At 40.1% G+C, this 24,481-nt stretch overlaps 1 protein-coding gene across 1 annotated transcript in view; it reads left to right on the top strand.

The window, feature by feature from the left end:
• Positions 1–46: 46 nt before the first annotated feature.
• Positions 47–24,481, top strand: part of AMPH (amphiphysin) — a 214,538-nt gene continuing 190,103 nt past the window's right edge. The window contains exon 1 of the mRNA XM_032235874.1: positions 47–150. Within this exon, the coding sequence (XP_032091765.1) occupies positions 82–150 (69 nt within the window). The 5' untranslated portion in view covers positions 47–81. The remainder of the gene's footprint in view (positions 151–24,481) is intronic.

Here is a 24,481-nt window from a genome sequence, read left to right as displayed (position 1 = left end):
TCTCGACTCGGCCTCGTTTCTCTCCTTCTTACAGTTTGTTCTTGAATTGCCTCCGCATCAGGATTCTTTGAACCAGCCATCATGGCTGACATGAAAACGGGCATCTTTGCGAAAAATGTCCAAAAGAGGCTGAACAGGGCACAGGAAAAGGTAAGCGAAGACGCAGCAATTGCTAGACAAAAAGCTGAGTCTGTGTGCTTTGGGATTTCACGGCTTTGGGGGAGGAAGCGTAGAAGTGCGAGGGGAAGGGGGAACCTTGCAACAGATCCTTCAATAACTCGTGGGACAGAGATCAGAACCCTCGGATCCATCTGAAAAGAGCTGCACAACCAAGCTGAGGCAGAAGACGTGCAGCGCTGCCACGGCGTTTGCAAATGCAAACGCTAAGCGCTTCAAATCGCGATTTCGGGCAAGGCAGCGTCTGCGGGTATCGGCGTGGATCAACGTCTGGCTTTCTATAGCTGCGCTGCCACCTCGCCCGATCCGTTTTCTCTAGACTGGTTTGCACAAAGGGCATTATCTGTATGACTTGGAGTTCTTACAAGATGGGGTGGAAGGCCGGTAGGGCGAGCGACAAACAAGTGTCTGAATTAATCAGAAGGGCACGGGCATTTTAAGTGCTGTATCGAATCCTTCCCTGCGGGAAACCGAAAGGAGATATTCAAGGCTGTCTGACCTGTGTTGCCCATTTGCCTCAATGCCTGGCAGGGCAGTAAATGGGGCTTTGTTTGTCTTTTCCGCAATTTAATATATATATATCAGGGGAATCGCCGTGCACCATCAAAACCGCGCTCCCTGCTCGCGTTTCTCACTTTGGAAAAATGGTTGAATTCCGGCTCAGTGGACTGGGGAGCTGCGGCACAGAATCTTGGTAAAGAGATGGTGGACTGCGGAAAGATGCCTCCCTCCCCAAGGAACTTTTGGTTAATACCAAGTCTATAATTAGCATGATGTTTTTCTTCCTCCCTCTTCGGTTGGCAAGCTGCCCTCAGCAATGGTGTTATATAATATCTCTTGGCCCATTGAATAATTACCATCTTCATGAAGCCCTTTTAATCAGAGGAAAGATGTAGGGCAGAGTTAGATTCAGGCTGCCTTCTACCTTCTCTTCTATCATTAACCCAATAATTATGTATTATTCCTAGCACAGAAAATCAAACAGTTGCAGGCGATGTGCTGTTTTGCCTGGGCGAAGGGTTTTGCTTTTGGGATTAGCTTGCTCAGAGTCAAAAACTGTTGCCAAGAGATTAGTGGCTCCAGATTTTTGCAGCTTCTTGGCTAATGAAAGAACCTGCATAATCTGTGAGCTATTTGTGTGCTCCATACAAAACACTAGAGTTTTGATCCTTTCATTGAATAATAAGGCCCCTACAGATGTGTGACTTCACTACTTTCTGGAGATAGTCTTGCTAAAACCATCTAATTTCTGTATTTGGGAAATACATTGGGTCCCTCAGTCTTATACTTCCCACTTTCCTTTTCCCGCATTCTGGTGCTTTGTTAATACTGCAGCTGCTATCAAAGGATCATAGGTCTCTTGGTAACCTGCAGTTTGGAAGGAAAATTAGAACCATAGTTCTCTCTGCATAAAGATTTGGTTCTCTCTAAGCCCCATCTTTATGTGCCCATTTCACTAGATTATAAGAGGATTGTGTTTCTTTAATAACTGCCCAGGCTTAGTGTAAAGTTATTTGATCACCTGTCTGCATTCATCTGAAGAGTAAAGCAACTTTAATCAGAGTGGCCGTCTCCAAATGGCTTCTGTCAATGGCCACCAAACACCCCCTATTCCAGTGTTTTATCAGAAACTCTTGCCACATTTTATTTAAGATTCAGAGTTCCAGCTGTTTAAAATATGTTAAAAGGAAACAAAGTCCATATTGCTCAGATTCCTGATGATTTGCAGCTGAATCTGGAGGTCAATTCTAATTCTCAGGAAGGGAGGCCCAATAGAGACAAATAAGAGATGATATAAATAGGGTAGAAGATTCTGGTAGCAACATAAGATGGAAGAATGTGTGAGTTTTGGGCTTAAATTCAGGGAAATCAAACTTTTCATGTCTTGCCATATTTAAAAGCAGTGCTTTTTCCCTTAGTAAGACAGGATAGTTTCCTGAGGTCTGAATTAAATTGCTCAGATATATGGCGACTGAATAACTGCAATAGTTATTGGAATACATTTTGAAATCTGTCAAATATCAATATTTTAAAAAATGATGCTTGTTTAAAGCTATCAAACCCCACAAAATGAGAGTGTTAAAACCCTCACCTTGCCTCACAATTGTCTCTAAGACTGTTAAGATTAATCTTCAAATAGGTTGTTTTGAATTCTAATGTGTGGGCTCCACAATGTAATTCTTTTTAACTACAACTATTAAATATTAATATATAGTTAATGTTGATTATTTCATATTGGATCGGCAATTTGGTTTAGGTAAATATTAGGTAAATATGCTTCATAAACAAGGAAATCAAGCCACCATCCACATATTAGATTGGTCATGTGAACGCTTGTTACTTTAATCACTTAGGCCTCGACATTCAATTACTGACATCTTTAGAGAAGGCTGGAGGGCTACTACCAGTAAATAAATAAACAATATAAACATTCCTGCATTCAATTCAAATGATAGTTGATTGGATCCAAGATCTATGGAAATCAATGGGAAATTAGTGTGACATTGTTTTCACTGATCTATTAATAGCAACTTAAATCATATTTGCAGGTTCATAGATCAGGCTAAGCTAATCATGATTTGTTGACTGAACTGTAACAACCTAGTTCCCACATAATGCTAATTGTGACATTCTAGATTTAAAACCAAACAAACCACATTATGGCTGTGTGTACAGGTAGGCATGTGTGCATATATTGTTATGAGTAAGATATCCAGAAATTATGTAGAGCTTGTTGATAGAGCTTGTTTAAGATTTGTTTTGTAACTTTTTTTTTAGTTGAGTGATTGAATTTCCAACTTGTTTATTCATTTTCTATTTGGTTATTTTTTTGTTTTGTTTTGCTATATTGTGAGTTGCCCAGAGTCATTTGAGAATCTGGCAAAGCCTAAATTGGAAAAAAGAAATGAATGGCTTAATATGGGGTAGAATGGGATAGGATAGGATGGAACAGGACCTTGGAGGACCAACCCCCTGTTCAAGCAGGAGAACCTATACTGTTTCAGACAAGTGTCTGTCTAGTTTCATCTTAAAAACCTCCAGTGATGTAGTATCCATGAATGAATTAGATAGGGTTATTTTGAGAAAGAGGAATCAAGAGAAGAAATTATTGCAATCATCAAAGATCTGTAAAATTATTATGTAGAAAGTGGAATAGATTATTTTCCATTTCACCAAAAACCAGGTGATCATTGATTGAAACCAGATTTTGGTTAAACATTTAGCTCATTCCTAATAGAAAACATGATTTGAGATAGAAAGAGCCTGAGAAGATGATGAGGTCTTCTTGAGATGTTTAAGCATTCAATTTAATGAGCTGCTGAAGCTGCACCCGGTGCCCAGATACTACATTGGCTGAGAGTTAAGCCAGATAAACGATCAGGTCCAAATCAATGATGTATTTATGTTTATACAGTAGAGTTTAATGTTTTAAGGTGATTTACAGCATTAAAAAAAAAACAATCAGATCCAAACAAAGTATAACATTCTCTTCTTATTTAAAAGAAGAAAATTTAGACCAGTAAACTCTTTAAAGAGGATAAAGCCAGAGAACTAGAAAATCAGATCAAATGGAGACAGATTCCCCCTGCCTTCCCTTTAGCTGGAAATTATTCTTTTAAAAAAGCATGTGAAGAGATTGGAAAACATTATTTTTACCAGCACTTTTCTTTACAACATTAAAGGCCATCCATCCCTTTATACCATGAATCCAGACTTTCCTTTCAAAAGCATCAAATGCCAAGTCTAGAAGACCCTGCCAACACTCCCTTTACACTACTTGTAAACAGCCATAAGGTGTTCATTCTGCCTGTTTTTAATATTCATTCATGAGTGGCATAAATCATATAGCCTGAATTGATACCGTGCGCATCATCAACATGAGAGTTAGGGTATGCAGACGTACAAACAATCTTAGAAAAATATTTTTTTCAAAAAGAAAAATTTGGTCATGATATATTGATAACAGGCCTGCTTTCTAAAACAACTGGTTGGGAAAAGGAATGGAATAGAATATCCTTGAATAGGGTGGGATTGCTTCACCAGACAACAATAAGAGCATTCCCATGCTGCAACCTTGAATGGTTATATAGTTTTATAATATGTATTATAGTTTACTGTCATTATTTCCAGTTGTTTCATCTGGCAGGTAAGAAGGGAACAATGGTATTTATATACAACCTTACCTTTTATTTGTGTGTCTGTGCCTTTGAGGCAGGGTGCTTTACTGACAACTGCATGGAATAGTGCCTGCTGTTTTTTTTGACAGGATTTCAGAAGTGGTTGCCGTTGCCATCACCTTCTTAGGGCTCAGAAACAGTGACTGGCCCAAGGTAACCCAGCTGTTATACTTAAGATGGGTCTAGAACTCATAGTCTTCTAGCTTTTAGCCTGATGCCTAATTAGAACCCAAACGAATTTAATTCATTATTTGCATTTTTACACAAAAGGAAAAATAGTCCAATCAAAGGACAGATTAAGAATACAAATCAAGTTAGGCAAGAAAAGATAACATCTATACTTCAGATGAGTTTAAATTTTTATGACCAGATGGATTACATCTCAGGGTTCTAAAGGAGCTGGCAATGTGATCTCAGAACCATTGAACCATATTTTTCAAAGATCATGGAGTACTGGGAACATACTAGAGGACTGGAAAACATTGATGTGGTTCAGATCTTCAAAAGGGGGGAAATGGGAAATTATAGACTAATCAGCTTGACATCAATTCCTGTGAAGATCCTGAAAAAGATAATCAACCAATGAATATGTGAATACCTAGAAACAAGCTGAACTAACTTACATGCTTTTTGTCAAAAGCTGATCATAGCAGACAAACTTTGCTGCATTCTTTAACAAAGTGATACTTTGCTAAAGTGAATACTATGAATATTATTTACTTAGACATCAGTTAGTCAATTGAAAAAAATAGACCACAATCTACTTCTTAATAAGATATAAAAATGTGGGATAGATGGCTGACCATACTCATCATCTAGTTCTCAATGGAACTACATATAAATGAAGGTTAAGTATGTGATGTGGTACCTCAAACTTCTGTCTTAGCCCCAGTACTCCAATATCTCCACCAATGATTTAGATGAGAGGCTAGAAGGGGTGATCATCAATTTTGCAGACAACATCAAGTTGTGGGGAAATAGCCAACACTTTAGAAGATAGACTGAAGTTACGGTAGTATTTTGACAGACTTGAACACTGGGATCTATCCAACAAAATGCAAATCAATGATGAGAAAACTAAGGACTTACACTTAAGCAATAAAAATTAAATTCACAGATATAGAATAGTTAGCACCTACTGTAACTGACAGTAACTGTGAGAGGGATCTAAGTATCCTAGTAAACAATCACTTTAAGTATGAATCAGCAGCATGCTGCTACTTTGAAAAAAGCCAATGCAGTCTTAGGCTGCATCAACAGAGTGATAGTATCATGATCACATGAAGTATTAGAACAACTTTAATTTGGATTGATAAGACTATACTTGAAGGTTGCATCCCATTTTGATCACCATGATACAAAAAAAAATGTTGAGACTCTTGAAAGAATGCAGAGATGAACAACAAAGATGATTAGTTGACTAGAGACTAAATTGATGAATGATTGTGTGAACTAGTTATGTCAAGTCTAACAAAGGGACTAGGACTTACACAATAGCAGTCTTCCGATATATTTGTGAGGCTGTCACAGAGAAGCCTCTTTGCCATTTCTCCAAAATAGTATAGGATGTCCTCCTGCAGCTGTAGGATGGACTAGAAGACTCCAAGTCCTTTCCCAGTTGTGTTATTCTGTATTCTATTCTTTAGTGCAATAAGAGGAGCACAATGCATAGATTTCTCTGCTAATATAGAAGAGGAGGAACTCCATCTAAAATACTCATTGCACAACTCCCTTAAATATTTTGCTCAGTTCTGGGAAGATTTAAAGTGTGTTTGGATGAATTGATTATATTTTAGCAATAAGAGCATTCCTAAATGGATATGAGTAAAGCAGAGTATACTTTATAGTATAATCTTTATTGTCATTGTACTTAAATGCAACAAATTGGTTTTAACCTCACTAGTGCAAAAGAAGAGATTGGCCCATTTGAAATAAATTTTGTGAAGAAAAGATACAAATGGTTTTATTCTCATGGTTAGTAAGCCTGATAGGTATGCTATATCCATCTGTTACATATAGGATTTGTCCTACCTGTATTAGTCCGGTATTAACCTTGATTATTTAAGGAACTACTGCAACAAATGCTTAATTTCTCAAAACATTCTATATTGCAATTATATATAGGTGTACCTCTGTTACTACTAATGTAATATTAGATATAAAAATATATGTAAATACAACATAGTTCTAATACACTACCTTAAAAGTAAGCTCCTTTTCTTTATTTATGTGCTGCATTTCCATAAAGTATATCCAAAGTTATACACAGCAATCATGATACACAACAACAATCTTGACCAAATATTAAGATGGAATCCAAATTAATTAGATGCACTTATTTCTAGTTTAGATCTATGGAATTAAATCTAGTTATTACTAAATTATCTCATGGATTTTATATTAAACACCTAAATACCAAAAACTGATAGACACCATTCCTTTCCCATCTTGTAGCTTTATTACTTTAGAAAGATTTCTGCAACCTACTGTCCACCATATGTATTGGTCTTCAATTCCAGGACCCCAGTTAGCAGGGTTTTCTCCAAATTCAGACTACAGCAGAAGGAGTTGTCAGGGAATCCAGTTTGAACCTATTTAAGATTTTATTATTCATGGGCTATGATAAAGAAATAAGTGTAAGTGCCTGAGGTCCTCCCCCCACAAGTTGAGATAAAATATCAAGAATTATAGTTCCTTTAGAGGATATTAACCCTGCAGTATTTCAGCTAGTAAAGGGTTTCACTCTAAGAAATCTGAAATATTTCTTGTTATTTTCTTTTAAGACTCAGATGACAAGGTACAAAGGACAGAATCTAATGTTTAAAATTTTCTGGCAAAGACTTAAAGAAGTTATACTGAACTAATGCAGAAAAAGTAGCCTTACCGTTTTTTAAAAAAATGCAAATGTTGTTAAGCTATCACTGCTAGTTATATAATCTATCAGTAATAGATTATAAGACTATATATATATATATATATATATATATATATATATATATATATATATATATAATATTATATTAATTATATTATATTATATTATATTATATTATATTATATTATATTATATTATATTATATTATATTATATTATATTATATTATATATAAAAATGAGAAAATCATTTTGCAAAATGAGAAAATCTAATTATCCTCTGAATAACCTGTAAATCTCTCCAAATAAATTCAAAGCTCCTGGAAATATTTGATACAATATTTCAAAACAATTTGAAAATTTGAGTCAAATCTTCTTTGAATCAAATAATTCATTCAGAATTGTATATACGTTTATCAGACAGTTAATGTGAGATATTAAGCATTGTTAATGAGAGATTCATACTTGCAACCTAAGTTACAAAGCAAAACTAAAATCGAACAAAGGTAGAAAACATATTTTTATGTAATGTTGTAGGCAGCACAGATGGCTACATCCCAAAATATAAAAACTGAAAAATAGCTGTGCATTTTTTAAAACAAAGACAGTATCATGACACTTTAATATATTTGTTCTGACACAAATTACATCACATATCACATTTTATGGTTCTCAAAGATTGGAAATATAACAGTATTAGAGTTATGTATTCGATGGTCACTGGGAATATTCAGTGTTAGGGCTATATGTTATAAATGGTGAGCTCATAAAATATCATACTGTAACTTATTTGCAAATAATAATCTGAGGTCCCTAGGAAGAACTTGATAGGTAGATAGCAATGCCAAATCCATTCTTGGAAAAGACTCGCTTGGTGGATAAACATGCCAGTCCAGTCTAAACATATACTGACCCCAGAATTCCTCCTTCCCTTGCTCAGCTGCTATCGCCGGGGTGCTGCCAGGACAAGCGAGGTCTTGGGAGGGACCTTCTCTCCCTCTCCAGAGAGCCTATGCTGGGAGAGAGGAGGTGGGCTGGTTTGAATGTGGGCGAGCAGGCAGTTTAGTGGCCAGTGCCTCCTTCACTCGTTCGGGCAGGCATAGAAAGAAAAGAGGTGCCCGATAGCCAAGGGCGAAGATGCTCCCCCTTGCCCTTGGTGGCGGGGGTACTTTATTGCATGCTCCTTTCTCCTACCTGAATGAGTGAAGGAGACACTGGCCGCTAAACTGCCCGCTTGCCCACATTCAAACCAGCCGGCCTCCTCTCTGCTGGCATGGGCTCTCTGGAGGGGGAGGGAAGTCCCTCCCAAGACCCACTTCTTTCCTTCCCTCTTGCAGCATCAATCCATAAGGGGAGGGCACAGACCGTTCAGCGGTGACAGGAAATGGAGGCTTATTTGCTAGCCTCCCAGCTGGCAAAACACATTTTTATAGCGGCGGCTGAAGCACAATCCTGGGCAGTCGGTTCCAGCTTTCTCTTCCCCAAGCAATCCATAGGGGGGAGCACAGACCATTGGTGGCAACTGGGAAATGGATGCCTTTTTGCCAGTTGACAAACAGAAATTTTCACAGCAGCAGCTGAACCACAATCCCAGACAGTCAGTTCCGGCTCTCCCTTCCCCAAGCATGTCCCATTGCTGCTGTTTCTGCTTTTGGTGAATCCAGCATGGCGGCTATGGCAAGAAGCGGCTGCCAGCGATGGCAAGAGCCCCGCCGCCATGGCAGATTAATCAAAAGCAGTGCCAGCAAAGGAAGTGGGTGGTGAGGCAAGCATGGTGCAGACTGTTGAGGACTCAGAAAGTCCTCAACTTATGACCTGGCGGCTAGGAACAAGCCAGGCGGCGCCCTGATTGGCTGAGGTGCGACACCGCTTATTGCTAGCCACTGGGGGCATGCTAATTGGCTATCCCTGCTTGACAGCTCCGTTTAAATAGCTGTCAAGCAGGGAGAGTGCTGAATCACCTGTAAATAGTTGCTTTTGAATAAAAAGCTGCTTGACAGTCCTGGCTTCCGTCTTATCCTTCCGTTGATCCTCAAAACTGGCAACGAGAATGGGATACTGGCGATTCCAATAATCAGCGCCTAGGACAAACGAGAGGGCAATCAGCCGCGAAGCCAATCAAACTGCGGAGATCCGCCGGCTCTTTAATACGAACAATTTTTTCCCCTCATCACACGTCGCTACCTGAGAGATGGCAGCACTTCCACCATTCGCCCCTTTTGGAACCTCCAGCAAGTCATGGGCCGGGTTCCTCAAGTGCTTGAGTGCTACCTCATAGCCTCAAAGAATCATAACCTGCCACCGGAGGAAAAGTGCAGCTTCTTCCTCAGCTGCTGCAGCCCGGCTATGTTCGCCTCAGCAAGGGCCCTGGCCTCTCCTCGGCTGGTTTATCAACTCAGCTGGGAGACACTGATGGCGAAGCTCAAAAATCATTATGCACCTAACCCATTGCGAATCGCCCGCCGCTACACGTTCCGCCAATGCGTGCAGAAACCAGCGGAATACATCAGCCAATTTCTGCAATCCTTATGCATAGTGGCGATTCAATGTGACTTTGGGGACTTGGAGGACAACCTCGTAGAGCAATTTGTCTGCGGGGTCAAAGACATCCACCTTGGTGCCATCTCCTGGCTCACCTGGAGATCACCTTGCAGCAGGCCATGGACGAAGCCAGAGCAGCGAGCTCTCGGAGCAGTCCACGGCCAAACATGCAGCATCTGCAGCCTCTCCCCCCTTCTCTACCTCCCCCGCTTCCTCCTCTACCTCCTCCTTGCCTGCCTCCGGCTGCTCAGGCTTGCTCATCGACGAGCTGGTGCCACTAGTGGAGCCGGACTATGAACAAGTGGCTCAGCTCCATGCCCAACCTCGGCGGCCTCCCTCTCAGCCGGCCATTCCAACCTCATCTGCGTGTGTAGGCTGTGGTGGCAGACACACCATTCAGCATGCCCCTTCAAGGGCATCATCTGCCATCGTTGCGGCAAGAAAGGCCACATTGCCCAAGTCTGCTGTTGCCTCGCTGCCTGCGCCTTCCTTCCTTCAGCAGCCTGCCACTTCTCAACCACAACCGCACTGCCAGCCTCCTGCTGGCCGATGTCCCCGTTTCAACCTCAAGCCGATCTGGCCCCATTCCCCAGTTACAATGATTGTACATCACCAGTCGCCGCCTCCCGGCTCGGTGACTCCTCCCAAGTTGTCGTGCCCCCACGGCCCGGCCTACCTGCTGAGTTGCGCCTGCCTTCTGGGCTGTCCCAAGATGGCGTCCCTTGGAGCTCCACTCCCTTTGGGGAGGAGCTACAATGAGCAGGTCTCACCCCTCCGACAACTCCTGTAGAGGCGTTCTGGGCGGGTCCGGCACCGCCCCGCCTATCTTGCTGACTACGCATGCTTCAATGCTGAGCATGCGCTCTCGCTCGGGGGAAGGGGTGTTGAGGACTCAGAAAGTCCTCAACTTACGACCTGGCGGCTAGCAACAAGCCAGGCGGTGCCCTGATTGGCTGGGGGTGCAGCGTCGCTTGTTGCTAGCCGCTAGGGGTGCGATCATTGGCTATTCCTGCTTGACAGCTCCGTTTAAATAGCTGTCAAGCAGGGAGAATGCTGAATTGCCTGTAAGTAGTGCTTTTGAATAAACCTCTTGTTTGACAGTCCTGGCTTCTGTCTTGTCCTTCCGTCGATCCTCAAAACAGACAAGCGGGGCGAGGCGAGCAGCAACTAGGCAGGCGGAGGGAGGGAGCAGAGGGGGCTGGCCAGGGGAGGGACCATTCTGGTATGGACCTCCAGAGACCCCAGTATGCAAACAGATGCCAGATTTCCAACACCGGTACGCATGGACTGGACCGGACCAGCTGAAACCCACCTCTGAATACTGACTCTGTGGTAATAATAGATAGTAGACAATAGGTAATAGATAAGAGATAATAGAGTAGAAGACAGAATTGGGCAAGATCACAAAGTACCAAGACCTTAGCATCAAAATTGAAAGCATAAACATAAACTAACTGTGATCCAAGTAGTTATAGGAACAATAGGTACTATATTGGCACCTACAGTTATATCTTACACTGTGTTTAAAATCTTTGACAGCATTTAGATAATTACTAGATAATTCCCACTGCCTTTTACCACCTGAAAACATAATGCGCGGAGGACAAAAATGTAACTCGCAGAAGCGGTGATTGGTAGCGATGTGCTGTGGCAATTCCCGCAGCCTTGAACAGGTCTGAAGCGGAGCATTCGGAAGCTGAAAACATGAAGCATAGAGGCCAAAAACGCAATGTGTGGAGGCCAAAAATGGCTGAAGGTTGGGAGCCTGTGGGTGGGTGGGGCTACATTTGGTATATAAGACACACCCAATTTTTCCCCCTTTTTGGGGGGGAAGTATGTCTTATGCTCAAAAAATATGGTAATTCACTTATCTTCTATTATGTATGTGATATACATACTTTAAAAGCAATTGGGTTTTAAAGCCAGCTAGATATTCTATAAATATTTTAAGACCTCACATTACTTTCAAATTTTGATTTTTCAATATGGACCTGCACAGCTTGAAAATACTATTAAATTTACCTATTAATTTAGATATTGATATCCTGTCTTTAATCAGCAAAACCAGGTCCTTGTATAACATGTTGGATAACAAAAGGAGGGAGAGAAACTTAAATTTGTATTTATATACATAGATCCAGCTGTGCAGTTTAGTAAGCAGTTGGCTCCTACTAATCCAGCAGTTTGTATCTGGGTAGTAACACATCCACATTAAAATAAAACCATGAAGTAGTTAAAGCTGAATGCAAAATGTTTGCTTGCATGAAACCATTTAGACTTCGGTCTTATATGTGGGCCTTCTGTAGTTTAGTGACCTCAATCATGATAACTTAGATGTTGTTATCCTGAACATTTGGAGAACATAAAGTTAGAGAAAGATAGTATGACTTACATAGATTAATAGGAAGTGCCATAAATGGATTGTTGTAGAATTGTAGAGAAAGGAAATTAATCTTAAGAATATTTAGTTGGTTGGAGAATAACATAGCAACTACTCCAGAGTTCTTCCAAGAAAACAAATGGATATTCATAACCAGGATAATGTCAACATACCACGGAAAAATGGACATTTTATTTTGGAAAATATCCTAGAAGTTAATAAGAAAGGGTTGAAAGCAAGTATTATAAATTCAATGTTTGTGATAAGGTATTATTGAATAAAAGGATATGCAGAGTTGATATGGCCAGAAATAGAAGGAAATGTTGATGCTAAAAAGATACCTTTTTATACTGGTATAGAATATGGAAATCATAAAACATGATTAATGTCAGAACAAAATGTTAGAAGAAATGTTAAGATTAAATATTGATATTCATGGAATCAACAATCAGAATGGAATTGGTTATTTCATATCACAGGAACACCAGATCGTCCACCAAGGACAAAAAAAAATTCATACAAGAAATGGAATAGCCATTTTTGTTTTAAAAAAGGAGTCAGTGGGTGCTTTCTACAATGTAGAAAGTGACAAAGATTACAATGCAGTTTCATGACAAGCCAAACAATATTAAAGTGATTCAGATCGAACTGCAGACAGAAAGAAAGTAGAATAATTCTGGAGCAACTTGCAATACATTATTAACACACATTTTAAAAAAATAATAGTAATTAAAGAAATACTGTAATAAAAGAGCATGGTGTCCAGAATAATGCCAAATTTGAACATAAAAAGAGAAAACAATCTAAATGAGTTCTGTTAGTAAAAATTAAAGCATGTAAATTGACTTTCCCTCAACAATCCAAATACCATGCAATACATAGACATTATTGGATGGACAATACAAAAAATGATCATGTACATAATATCTTAACATAAGGATGGAGAAATTATTAAGTAAAAGCAATATTTGATACCAATTATGGATTATATTTTGAAGATCAAAATATAACTTAAAAGTAACTAATAAAATCATTGTATCAACAATATATATCTTCAAGAATTTCTATATGGTTTATTTAATAAAATAAAGAATAGATTTAGTCAAGCACGAAAGATTATCTAAGAAATTATAGAAGTCAAGTGAAATTCATGGAAAGAATGGATATAGTAAAAGCAAGATCTACCAGAGAGAGAAAATACAAAAAGAAATGATGCAAGGGTATAGAACAGTAGTGTCAAACTCAAGGCCCAGGGGCCAGATCCAGCCCGCAGGGTGCTTAGATCTGGTCCACACGACCATCCTGGAAACAGCAAAGGATCAGCCTACCGTGCCTTTGCCAGTGAAACAGAGCTCGGGAGGGCCATGTGTGGCCCGTCCAAGCTCCGTTTTCATTGGCAGAGGGTTGCAGGAGTCTGTCGCAGCTGAAAATGGAGCTCACAAGGGCAGCTCCATTTTCAGCTGCGACAGACGTTTGCAAGATCTTTGCAGACAGTCCTCCCAAGCTCCATTTTTGCTGGGAGAGGATTAAACCCGTTGCAGCCAAAAAGGAGCTCAGGAACCCATTTTCACTGGTAGAGTGCTCAGGCCATCACAGGCACCCCCAACATGAGTGACATTGAGCTGGCCCTGCCCACCCTGGCTATTCCCATCCCCATCCCCCAAGGTCAAACACAATTCTGATGCAGCCCTCAATGAAATCAAGTTTGACACCTCTAATTTATATTAAATTAAAGCCTGATATTCTGAAAAATAAATTTTAATGAGCCATAGAAAATATTCCTAGAAGGAAAACTTCAATAGCTAATAGAATTGATTTTAAAATATTACAAGATAATGCATTTAAAGTGGCATTTTATAAAAGGAAGTACAGTTGACTGATGGACTTATTTTTATAATATAACTAAATGACCAAAAGTGATAAAGAAGAAATCTCTTATTCAAAGAAGAAGAGATTGCAGTAACTCAACCAAACGCAAATAGTAGAGTAATTCTCAGACTTGGCAATTTTAAGACAGGTGAATTTCAGTACTGAGATTCCCAGCATGACATCTATGTATCCTAAAATTGCTAAGTTTGAGAAACATTGAGATAGAAATAGTGAAAGTATGAACAGACTTTATATTCCTAGAAACATAAATTTATAGGGATGATGACATTAAAAAGTATTTGCTATATGAGAGACAAGCTATATATATATATGTGATATGTTAACCAAACCTGTTTCTATAGAAAAATATAAGAATATGTCAAAGCTTTGGATTATCAGTTGTAAGCTTTAGATGGGAGGAGTGTCAAGGTACTGAGGATTTAATAGCTGCCAGCTGATGTAAAGTTGTAAACTGTAATCAGTAAGCTAATGCAATGAAGCTGATTCATTGCATCTATGGTATAACCCTTTTAAGACACTGATGCGTGATCCACAGAAGTCTATATATATAGGTGGTCATTAGAGGGAGTTTCTGTCAGCATGTATTCAGTTCTCTCCTTGTGTCTGTAGTGAATGGTAAGGGATTTTATCTCATGGATGTGTTTGCCTGTATATATTGATAGATTAAACCCACTGTTAATTGTCTGAAGACACTATGTATTGTGTTAGCACCTGGGTTATCTCATAATACTAGTCACGCTACCAAAACTCTGACAATTTTGCATTATTTTATATAGAAAGTTTTTGCTTGCAGACAAATAGTATTTCTTCCAGATCTTCTAATGCACCAGTGTTTCTACTTTGCTATACTATTGTTTGTAATCAGTCTCTGTGATCTTCTTTGAGCAGCTAGCCAGGAGCCCTTCCATTTCTTTGGCTTCTTTCCAGAGGTGGCACTTTCTGTCTGCTGCTATCTTGCTTGTATGCATTTGTTCTTAATGCTTGATCTTGTGCAGCCAGAATTAGCCCCTCTGTCATCTTCTTTAGCTTTCATTTTCTTGGCCATTGAGAACTAGAAATTTAATACTTTATTATTTTCTCAATGTGGGATTTCCGGTTACAAATTTCACAAAACTTAATTTGGTTAAAAGATTTTGGACCCACCCCCCCACCCCGACAGCAATTGCTCTAGATAAACAACCCTTCCTAAAATATTTATTTGTGACCTTTGGTTTGCAGAATGACAGTGAGTCACACTGCAATTTTTGCCTATTAGTGTTTTTGCTGATTCCACAAGATGTTCAATAGATTGTATCTCTGCCAACAAAACAATGACAGCTCATTCTACTGCTCTGCACAGTGCAGCAAAATATCCAAGCCATCTTTACTTTTAATAATTGGAAGGACAGTATGGATATTTACTTCCCTCAGTCCTGCTTCCAGTTCCGTAAACAGACACCCACACACAGAAGGCTTAATACATCTGCTCCAAGTTGTTTGCTACAGCTGCCGCATTTAATCTTGCTAATTTCCTTCCCCCTTTCTATACAACACTTGACATGTACTGTCCTTATAGTTTTAAGAAATGAAAACAGAATTTAGTATCATTACATTATGATGCATAGTTACCAGCAATCAATATATGAGGGTATGCAGTACTCCCATTTGTGGTCTGGAATAGATTTGTATCTTCAAATCTGTGTAGATTTGAAGGTTGGTCTGACAAGATTCTGTATATTAAGTGTGAACAAATAAAGAACTGACCTGAATGGACTTTAGCATGACAGTTCCTGCTCCCAGTGTCTCTCAGGGAGTTTGTCTCTCACTTACCTTTGCAGACCCAGTCATCCTTTCTCCTACAGGATTTTAAGAGCACCATTTCCTTCTGCTGGTACAGCAGGAGGTCTGACCTCATCACTTCCAAGAGGACTTTATCCAAGCAAAATCTCAGCAGGCAAGATGCAGTAGTTTGATTAGGGCTGTGATGGCAAACTTATGGTAAACGTGCCACAGGTAGCACGTGGAGCCTCTCTCGGGCATGCGAGCAGTCACCCAGCTCAGCTTCACCGCTCAGTCGCATGTGCGCCTCCTGCCAGATAGCTGATTTTTGGGTCTCTGCCGCGCATGTGGGAGACGTGCCTGGGGCAGGGGGGTGGTGGGTCACATGCACATGGGCTGTGTGGGTCGTGCATATGAGTGTGGGGGGTTCTGCATGCATGTGTGGTGGATGGGGGTCATGTGGACATACAGGGGATTGCAGCATGTGCCCCATGCCCTGTTTTTGATTTCAGGGAAGGTGAAAGGATGGAAGGAGGAAGGAATAGAAGTGAAGGGGAAGAGAGAGATGGAAAGAGCAGAAAGACAGAGAAAGTAGGCAAAAGAAGGAAGCTGAAAGAATGAAAGGAGGAAGGAAGAGAAAAGGAGGAAGGGAGTGAGTGAAGAAAGAAGAGGATGGAAGGAGAAAGGAAGGAAGAGAGGGAAAGAGCAGAAGACAGATAAGGTGAAGGTAGATAAGCAAGAGGAATGAAGGAAGGAAGGAGGAAGGATGGAAGGAGGAAGGAAAAAAGGGAGGGAGGGAGGAAAGAAGAAAATAATGGAAGAAGAAAGGAAGAGAAGGGGAAGAACAGAAAAATAAAAAAGAAAGGGAGGAAGGAGGGAAGGTGAAAGGATGAAAGGAGGAAGGAAGGGAAGGGGAAGAGAGATCTAAAGAGCAAAAAGACAGAAGTAGATAGGTAAAAGGAAGGACGGAAGGAGAAAGAATGGAAAGGGAGGAAGGCTAGAAGGAAGAAAGAGGAGGGAGGGAAGGATGGAACGGAAGGTGAAAGGAGGGAGGGAGGGAGGGAGGAAGAAGGAAGGAAGGAAGGAAGGAAGGACGGAAGGAAGGAAGGAAGGAAGGGGGACTTCCACTTGTAGGCCTGGGACTGAATGCAGGAGGAGTCTCTCCATAGGATCAGCTGCTCCTCTGATCATGGTCTATGGAAATGTTACTGCCTGCCTGATGCAAATTTAGACAGATGGTGCTTTGGGCTGCCCCCCCTTACTCCTCCCCCTGTAGAATTCAGCCCCTGAGTTTTGCCTTTGAGGGGCATCTAAATTAAGGTGACCAGAAATCCGCTTTTGGCAGGACAGTCCTGCTTTTGAACAATTTGTCCTGCATCCTGTGGCATTTTAAAAAGTTCTGATTTTTAAAAAATGTTTAATCAAGGAACACCCCCCCCCCCCCGGTCAATGGTTTCCCTCTTTACCAATGTTAAAATCTGGTCACCTTACAGTAAGAGTAAGTTCAAAAATGACAAATGAACCTATGTATTATCCAAACAAGTTCAAAAAAGCTTTAAAATGACCAAGTGTGATAAACAATTAATGTCAAGTTAAAAAAGAATGTTTCAAATGTAAATGCCAGACATAATGGATCCCATCAACATCTGATTGACTGCAGATTCTCCAGCTTTGCAGTCTTTTTAGGCTTAATTTTAAAAATTCTAATACAGCATGTATTGGATGTAAACTTAAGCTTCCTATCAGCCACTCGTTTTTGCATAATACTTAAATTCTGTATGATTGGCTTATAAGGTAAAATGTATTATTGTTAGCCCATTCCTAATGTCTACATTCTTGCAAAATAAAAAAAGCCATTGAAATTTCCTGTGTGTGTATGTGTGGGTGTGCGTATGCTGGTCTTGTATTCGGGTCTTTTCCCGTGTAAGATTGAGATTGTCTTGGCAATATTTCAGGGAGGTCTCACTCGCTGTCTTCAGACTGGGTTTTGGGCACATACATACATACATACATACATAGTTTTTTTAAAATACATTTTTATTGTTTTTGCATTTAAAATAGTGCAGTGCACCAAAGCCGCTATGGCCATACAATCACACATAAATTATGTATATACACATAATTTAATCACTTAGTTGTCAGTCTACTTAGTACATTATCTATCCTTCTATACTATCACATTAGTTACAATTTGTTTCAGTCTTGTCACCTTGTCTTATAACAATAATAAAATCTGTTCCAAACTTCATAATATTCTGACTCCCCTTTATTTTTTAATTCTAGGGTAAGCCTATCTGCTTCTGCACAGGCCAATTTTTTTCTAATTATGTCTAACTCTGATGGGATACTTTCTTTTTCCCAATACTGCACATAGGTTATTCGCACTGCAGTCAATACATGGATAACTAAATAAAGCACATCCTTCTTATACCCCTCTGGTATTATGCCTAGGAGGAAAATTTCTGGTTTGAACAGAATTTGATCTCCCACTATTTGTTTCAACTATAATTGAAAATGTACGAAGTTTTGATAAACTCTCCAAGAACAGTTTTTCTGTCCCTAGTGCCTTAAATGAAGGCGTGCAATGTGGGAGTTTGGCTAAATTTTTAAACATAATGAGTTACTGAAACAGAATTCCAGATGATTTCCCACAGGTTTTCCACCAAAAACATTAGTTTTGGTGGTAGAGTTCAGTTCTTTAGGTTTATTCTAGATGACTGTATTTAGCAATCTCTTTCTTCTTAGAGAAGAACAAACGGCCTTCTGCATCTGGTTTCATAAATATACCAAAAGGGAACAAAATAGTTTCTTTTCTATATTAAATTTCATAAATTGCTTAGAAAAACCATATAGATGTTTGAAATATTTTTTTTTTACAATCCTACCCTGCTGTTGGTTTTGGTTTGTTTGTTTTTGTTATATTCAGAAATGGTTTTATTCTTATACATTCTGATTTTCAGCAATTCAGCAATTCACAGGTCACTATCAATTTAAAAATCTGCTTCTGTGCACTGTTATAACATCATCATTGAGAAAAGAGATCTTTATAGTTACAGGATTGATTAGCAGACAGCTGTGAGTCACTACAGTTTTTCCTTTAAAATGAATGGGAATCCATATATGTTACCTATGGTCATTAATAAGTCATCTGGCTGACTTAATATTTGTTTAGAAGATCCACTAGAATCAAGTCCGAAATTAATTCAAAGATTAGAAGAATATGGGGAAGTGGCAGGATTCACAATTAATAAAAGCAAAACAAAATGATAACTAAGAATATGACAAAAAAGCAAGAAGAGGAAGTGGAATTAGTGACTAAAATGCAAATAACTAAGAAAGTTAAATACCTGGGGATTTGGGTGTTGGCAAAGTGTTCTATAATTAAAGACAATAATTATAATAAACTAGTGACACAAATAAAGAAAGATTTAAAAAGTTGGAAAAATATGCAGCTATCACTAATGGGATGTATAGCCACAGTTAAAATGAATATTTTACCAAGAATTTTATTTTTCAGAGAGCTTTGAATCGGATCTGCTGGGGAGTTGCCTTGCTCTTCGCAGGCATCCGAAAAACCTCTCCTTGTGCCTGTCCCTTCAGGATGGTTCCAGTCCACAAAGGACCTCTTGACGATGGTTTGCTGGCTGGGTTTTCACTTAGCTTAGAAGAGCTCGGTATTTCCCCAGCCGTTCTAGCCACAACGCTTCCAGGTTCCTCACAAAACTGTATTTTTGTTTGTGTCTCAACAAACTATTTCAATTTATTGGCAGATAATGGATTCTGACCAATAAGATCAGTAATAGATCTGACCAATAAGACAAGCTGGGAAATAACTGTTGCCTCTTTTGTTTAAAAAATTTGAAATCCAAAGGCACGCTTGCTTTTATTTTCTGGTACAGTAATGGCACATGTACTGAGTAGCTGAACCAAAAAATATGTTTCAAGTAAGAAGCATAAAGAGCTAACCTCATACAGCAGATGGCAGTAGTTATTTATTGCTTGAACAATGGGAAAGCGTATGGATGAAGGATTTAAAATTTACATTAAATTATAATTTAAAAGAATTTTTAATTAAATAATGTGCCATTCATATTAAGATCTGATAAATGGTCAAAAATATATAGAAGTATTTCAAAATATATGTTTGAAATGTAAATGTAAAAAGAAACTTTTAAACATCTTCAGTGGACTTGTGATAAGCCTAACAATACTGCTTACAATCACTCATACCTAATCACTTGTCTTGACTATTGCAATGTTCTCTACATGGGGCTGCTTTGAAATGTATCCCAAAGGTTTAATTGGCTCAAAATGTGATGGCCACATAGTTTTGTGCAAGCCTAGATTTCCACATATGTTACCTCTCTTGCAGGAGCTGAATTGGCTGCTGATTTGCTTCTGGAGGCAATTCAAGGTTCTGGTTGTCATCTTCAAAGCCCTATATGGTTGGGACCAGGTTATTTGAACAACCATTTTTCCCAATCAGATCTATTCAACTCACCAGAGTGCGAGACAAGAAATGTTATTGGTTTCCTCTTCTAAGGGGGTCCATCTGATGGCTCCCTCCATGTGGAACATCATCTCAGCAGAGATAAGATTGGCCTCTATTTTGACAGAATTGTTGCATAAAATTAAGAGACTCAGACTTCGGGATCAAGGAAAAGGCGCCAAAAGGTTCTCTGACAAAGGTTCAGAGAAAGCTAGTCAGGACAAGCATTTAACATCTGAACGAGGTTCTTAGGAAGAAGTATATTCTTATACCTTCCTCAAAACAGTTAACACAGAAATATGCTAAAACATTTCTATTGGCAAGGCTCCTTATTGCTAGGCAGAGAAGCATGCAGGAAGCACTAGTTTCATTCTGATTTATGTGGTTTTAGCTCTGCGCTTTGACTCAGAGGTGAGAAAGCTAGTCTGTGGTTTGACATTTTAAACTTCCTGCGTTCAAGCTTCGAGACTAGAAAAACATCTTTCACTTTATAGCATGGTAGAAGGGACCCCAGGAGATCATCCAATCCAACCCCGTATCATTTCACTCTTATGTCCAAATCTTACTTTATGTCCTGCCTTTCCCCCCCTTCAAGACTCTATTTTAGCTACAATTGAGTCTTGCCTCTTATTGAGCCTTGTTATGACATTTGGCATTGTATATGGCAAGATTAATATTTCAGCAGTACATATTAGTTTCGAGTTCGAGTTTCGAGTTTCATTTTATTTATATGCCGCCCTATTCCCAGCGGGACTCAGGGCGGCACACAAACCAAGGAGGGGAAGGGAAACACAAAAACTACACAAAAAGTACAGGGCATATAAAAACAACCAACAGCCACACGATTCGAGAGGGGAAGGGAACTCATCGACCCCAGGCCTGCCGACACAGCCAGGTTTTTTTTTTGTTTTTTTTTTAAATATATATTTATTCATTTTCACATTCCATTTTGCAATCACTTATATACAGGGTAAGAAAGAAAACACAATAAAAAGAAAACACAACTCATCATTCACAACCCCACCTGACACTTCCATCCTCCATACACCCCATCTACCCCCTCCAACTTTCCGTTCTCCCTCTAACACTCCCCCCTACTTCCCTTTCCCCTCAAACCTTCCTTCTCCCCTTACTCCCAACACGCCCTCCTTTCATTCCCCTTACTCCTTCCTTACTCCTCCCTCTTCTTTCCCTCTACCTCCCTCCTTGGTGTATGCCTTATTCAAGTGTTGTTTAATCTGATAACCAAGGAAAAAAATATAAAGAAAGAAAAGAAAAAGAAAAAAAAAAAGAAAAAAAGAAAAAAGAAAACAACCGTATATAAGTACATTCTTGTTCTTATTGAGACTATGTTAACACCCACCCACCCACCCCCCATAAATCCCCATCCCTAATCCCCCCGACTTCCCAGGGCCACACCTGGCACTGCCTTCTGTCTAAAGTATCTTGTGTACATATGGATTAAAAATAAAAGTAATATATTAAAGGAAAGAAAAACAAAAAAAAAAAAGAGAGAAAAGAAAAGAGGAAAAGAGAAAAAGAAAAGGGGGAAAAAAAGGAAAAAAAAACCTTTGTGTTGAGCTCAGCCCCCCATCTTTATCTATGCTTAAATAGGTAAGTCATTCTATCTATATTTTATTCTCGTCTCTTACTTCTTTGTTATTTACCCCCCAACCTCCTGTAGACTCTCCGTTCCTCTTCCTTAACCTTGTATTCAGATAAACATTTATACAGATTTGTGTAGGCATCGATATACAGTCTAGCCAAAAATAATCCCTTCCAGTAAAATGTAAGCAACGTGGCTCATGCACATATTCAAATATTACTTTACAGAAGAATAATCAAACTTTCCCTTCTAATAGAATTTTAACAGCGTAAATAATCTTTCTTAACCTCATTTTAAAACAGTAATTCAAAATAATCTAACCAAACTTTCCCTTCTTAGTAAAATTTAAGCAGCGTGAATCAAGTATTACTTTACACAAAAATCAGTTTACGTTCTATCTTAAGATAATCCCAACCGGCTTTCTCTTCTAATAGGATTTAAACAACGTAAATCATTCCGCATGCATTTTACCCTCATCCCTTGCTTGTCTGATATTTACCACTATCAAATTTATGCAGACATTAGTTTAAGATCTAGCTCAAAGTAATTTCACCCAACTTTCCCTTCTAATAAGAATTAAATAACATGGATCATTCCACATATTCAAATAATACTTTCAACAAAAATCAGTTAACCTTCTGTTTTAAGGTAATCCCTTCTAACAGAATTTAAGCCACATAAATCATTCCGCATTCATTACAATCAATATCACCCCACCAATAAGTTCCGCTTTTTCTACCGGAGAGAGGTCGCAAACCCCCATTCAGTCCACCACTTTGGCAAATATTTTAAATGTCTAAATCCCTCGATCTCCGCTTTTCTGCTTCTCCGAAGGAGGAAAGGCTACCCCCTCCATCTTGCAGCCACGCGGCCTGCCGCTTGCCTTCTCCTTCCGTTAAAACCGACACAGGTTTTAACGGCTTTTCGGAAGGCCTGGAGAGAGGTGAGGGTCCAAATCTCTGCGGGGAGCTCGTTCCAAAGGGCTGGAGCCACAGAGAAGGCCCTCCCCCGGGTCGTGGTCAGATGACATTGGCTAGAGACGGAACCCGGAGGAGGCCTAATCTGTGTGATCTAATGGGTCTTTGGAGGTAATTGGCAGCAGGCGGGCTCTCAAGTACCCAGGTCCAATACCATGAAGGATTTTATAAGTGACGACTAGCACCTTGAAGTGTATCCGGACACCAATCAGTAACCAGTGCAGCTCGCGGAGCATAGGTGTAACGTGGGTGTACCGAGGTGCACCCACAATCGCTCGCGCAGCTGCATTCTGGACGAGCTGAAGTCTTCGAATGCTCTTCAAGGGCTGCCCCTTGTAGAGCGCATTGTAGTAGTCCAGTCTTGAGGTCACGAGGGCCATGAGTGACTGTTGCGAGTGCCTCCCGGTTCAGGTAGGGAGCAATTGGTGCACCAGGCGAACCTGGGTAAATGCCTCCCTGGTCACAGCCGACAAATGATGTTCTAAGGTCAGCTGTGGGTCCAAGAGGACTCCCAAATTGTGAACCCTGTCTGAGGGGCGTTAAAATTCACCTCCCAGCCTGAGTGATGGAATATTAACCAAATTTTTGGGAGGGAAACACAACAGCCACTCGGTCTTGTCTGGATTGAGCGCAAGCTTGTTAACCCCCATCCAGACCCTGACAGCCTCCAGGCACTGGCACATCACGTCAACCGCTTCACTGAGTTGGCACGGGGCGGACAGATACAACTGGGTATCATCCGTGTACTGATGGTATTTTATCCCGTGCCGCCGAATGATCTACCCAACGGCTTCATGTAGATGTTAAACAGGAGGGGGGACAGGACCGAACCCTGTGGGACCCCATATTTCAGGGGCCTAGGGGTTCGACCTCTGCCCCCAACCAACACCGACTGCGACCTGTCCGAGAGGTAGGAGGAGAACCACCGAAGAACGGTGCCTCCCACCCCCACCTCTTAATGCAAGCATGTAATACAATCAGTTCAGGAAAATGATACATCGCTATGAGAAGAAAGAGACAAGTAATGCATATAGGGTGTTTTTCAGACCTCATTCTTTCAAGGCACTTTCTCCAGTCCCCAGGGTGCATGTTCCAGTCCAATTGCTAGGTAAACATAAATACATATTTTTCCCCACATAAGAAGAAGACTCAATTTCTCCTACACACACACCTATGTTCATGGAAAATGCAGGGCCAGGAGGTTCTTTTCATTAGTCCAAGCCCCCAAGACCCATGCCATGAACATGCCAGTAAGCGGTTGTAATGGAGTTTCTTGCTTATCCCTGAGAACTGGACCTTCAAGAGATAATGGGAACTGGTGGTTTCCAGGGGGAGATAGAAAAATACTCCTGATGAGGATTGAATAGAGAGCCAGATTGGGAATTGGGGTGGCTGAAATGGCCTTGGGCAGTTTTCTGTTGTCACATTCCCCCTCCCCATCTGGTAATAGTGAAAGGTGGCAGAAGCGAGAAGGTGACCTTGTATTGGAAGAGGTTGTGGGCAGAAGAAGAAATACTGCGGGTTAGTTTTACGTCCATAAGTGTCTCTCTAGGGCTAAGAATCATTCTGATGGACATTGTTCTTCTGCCAATGACCCTACAGAATGCCAGGT

This window comes from Thamnophis elegans, chromosome Z (genome assembly GCF_009769535.1).
Source record: "Thamnophis elegans isolate rThaEle1 chromosome Z, rThaEle1.pri, whole genome shotgun sequence".
Classification (NCBI taxonomy): Eukaryota; Metazoa; Chordata; class Lepidosauria; order Squamata; family Colubridae; genus Thamnophis; species Thamnophis elegans.
The sequence above is the reverse complement of the archived record's forward strand: the minus strand, read 5'-3'. Positions and strand labels throughout refer to the sequence as shown.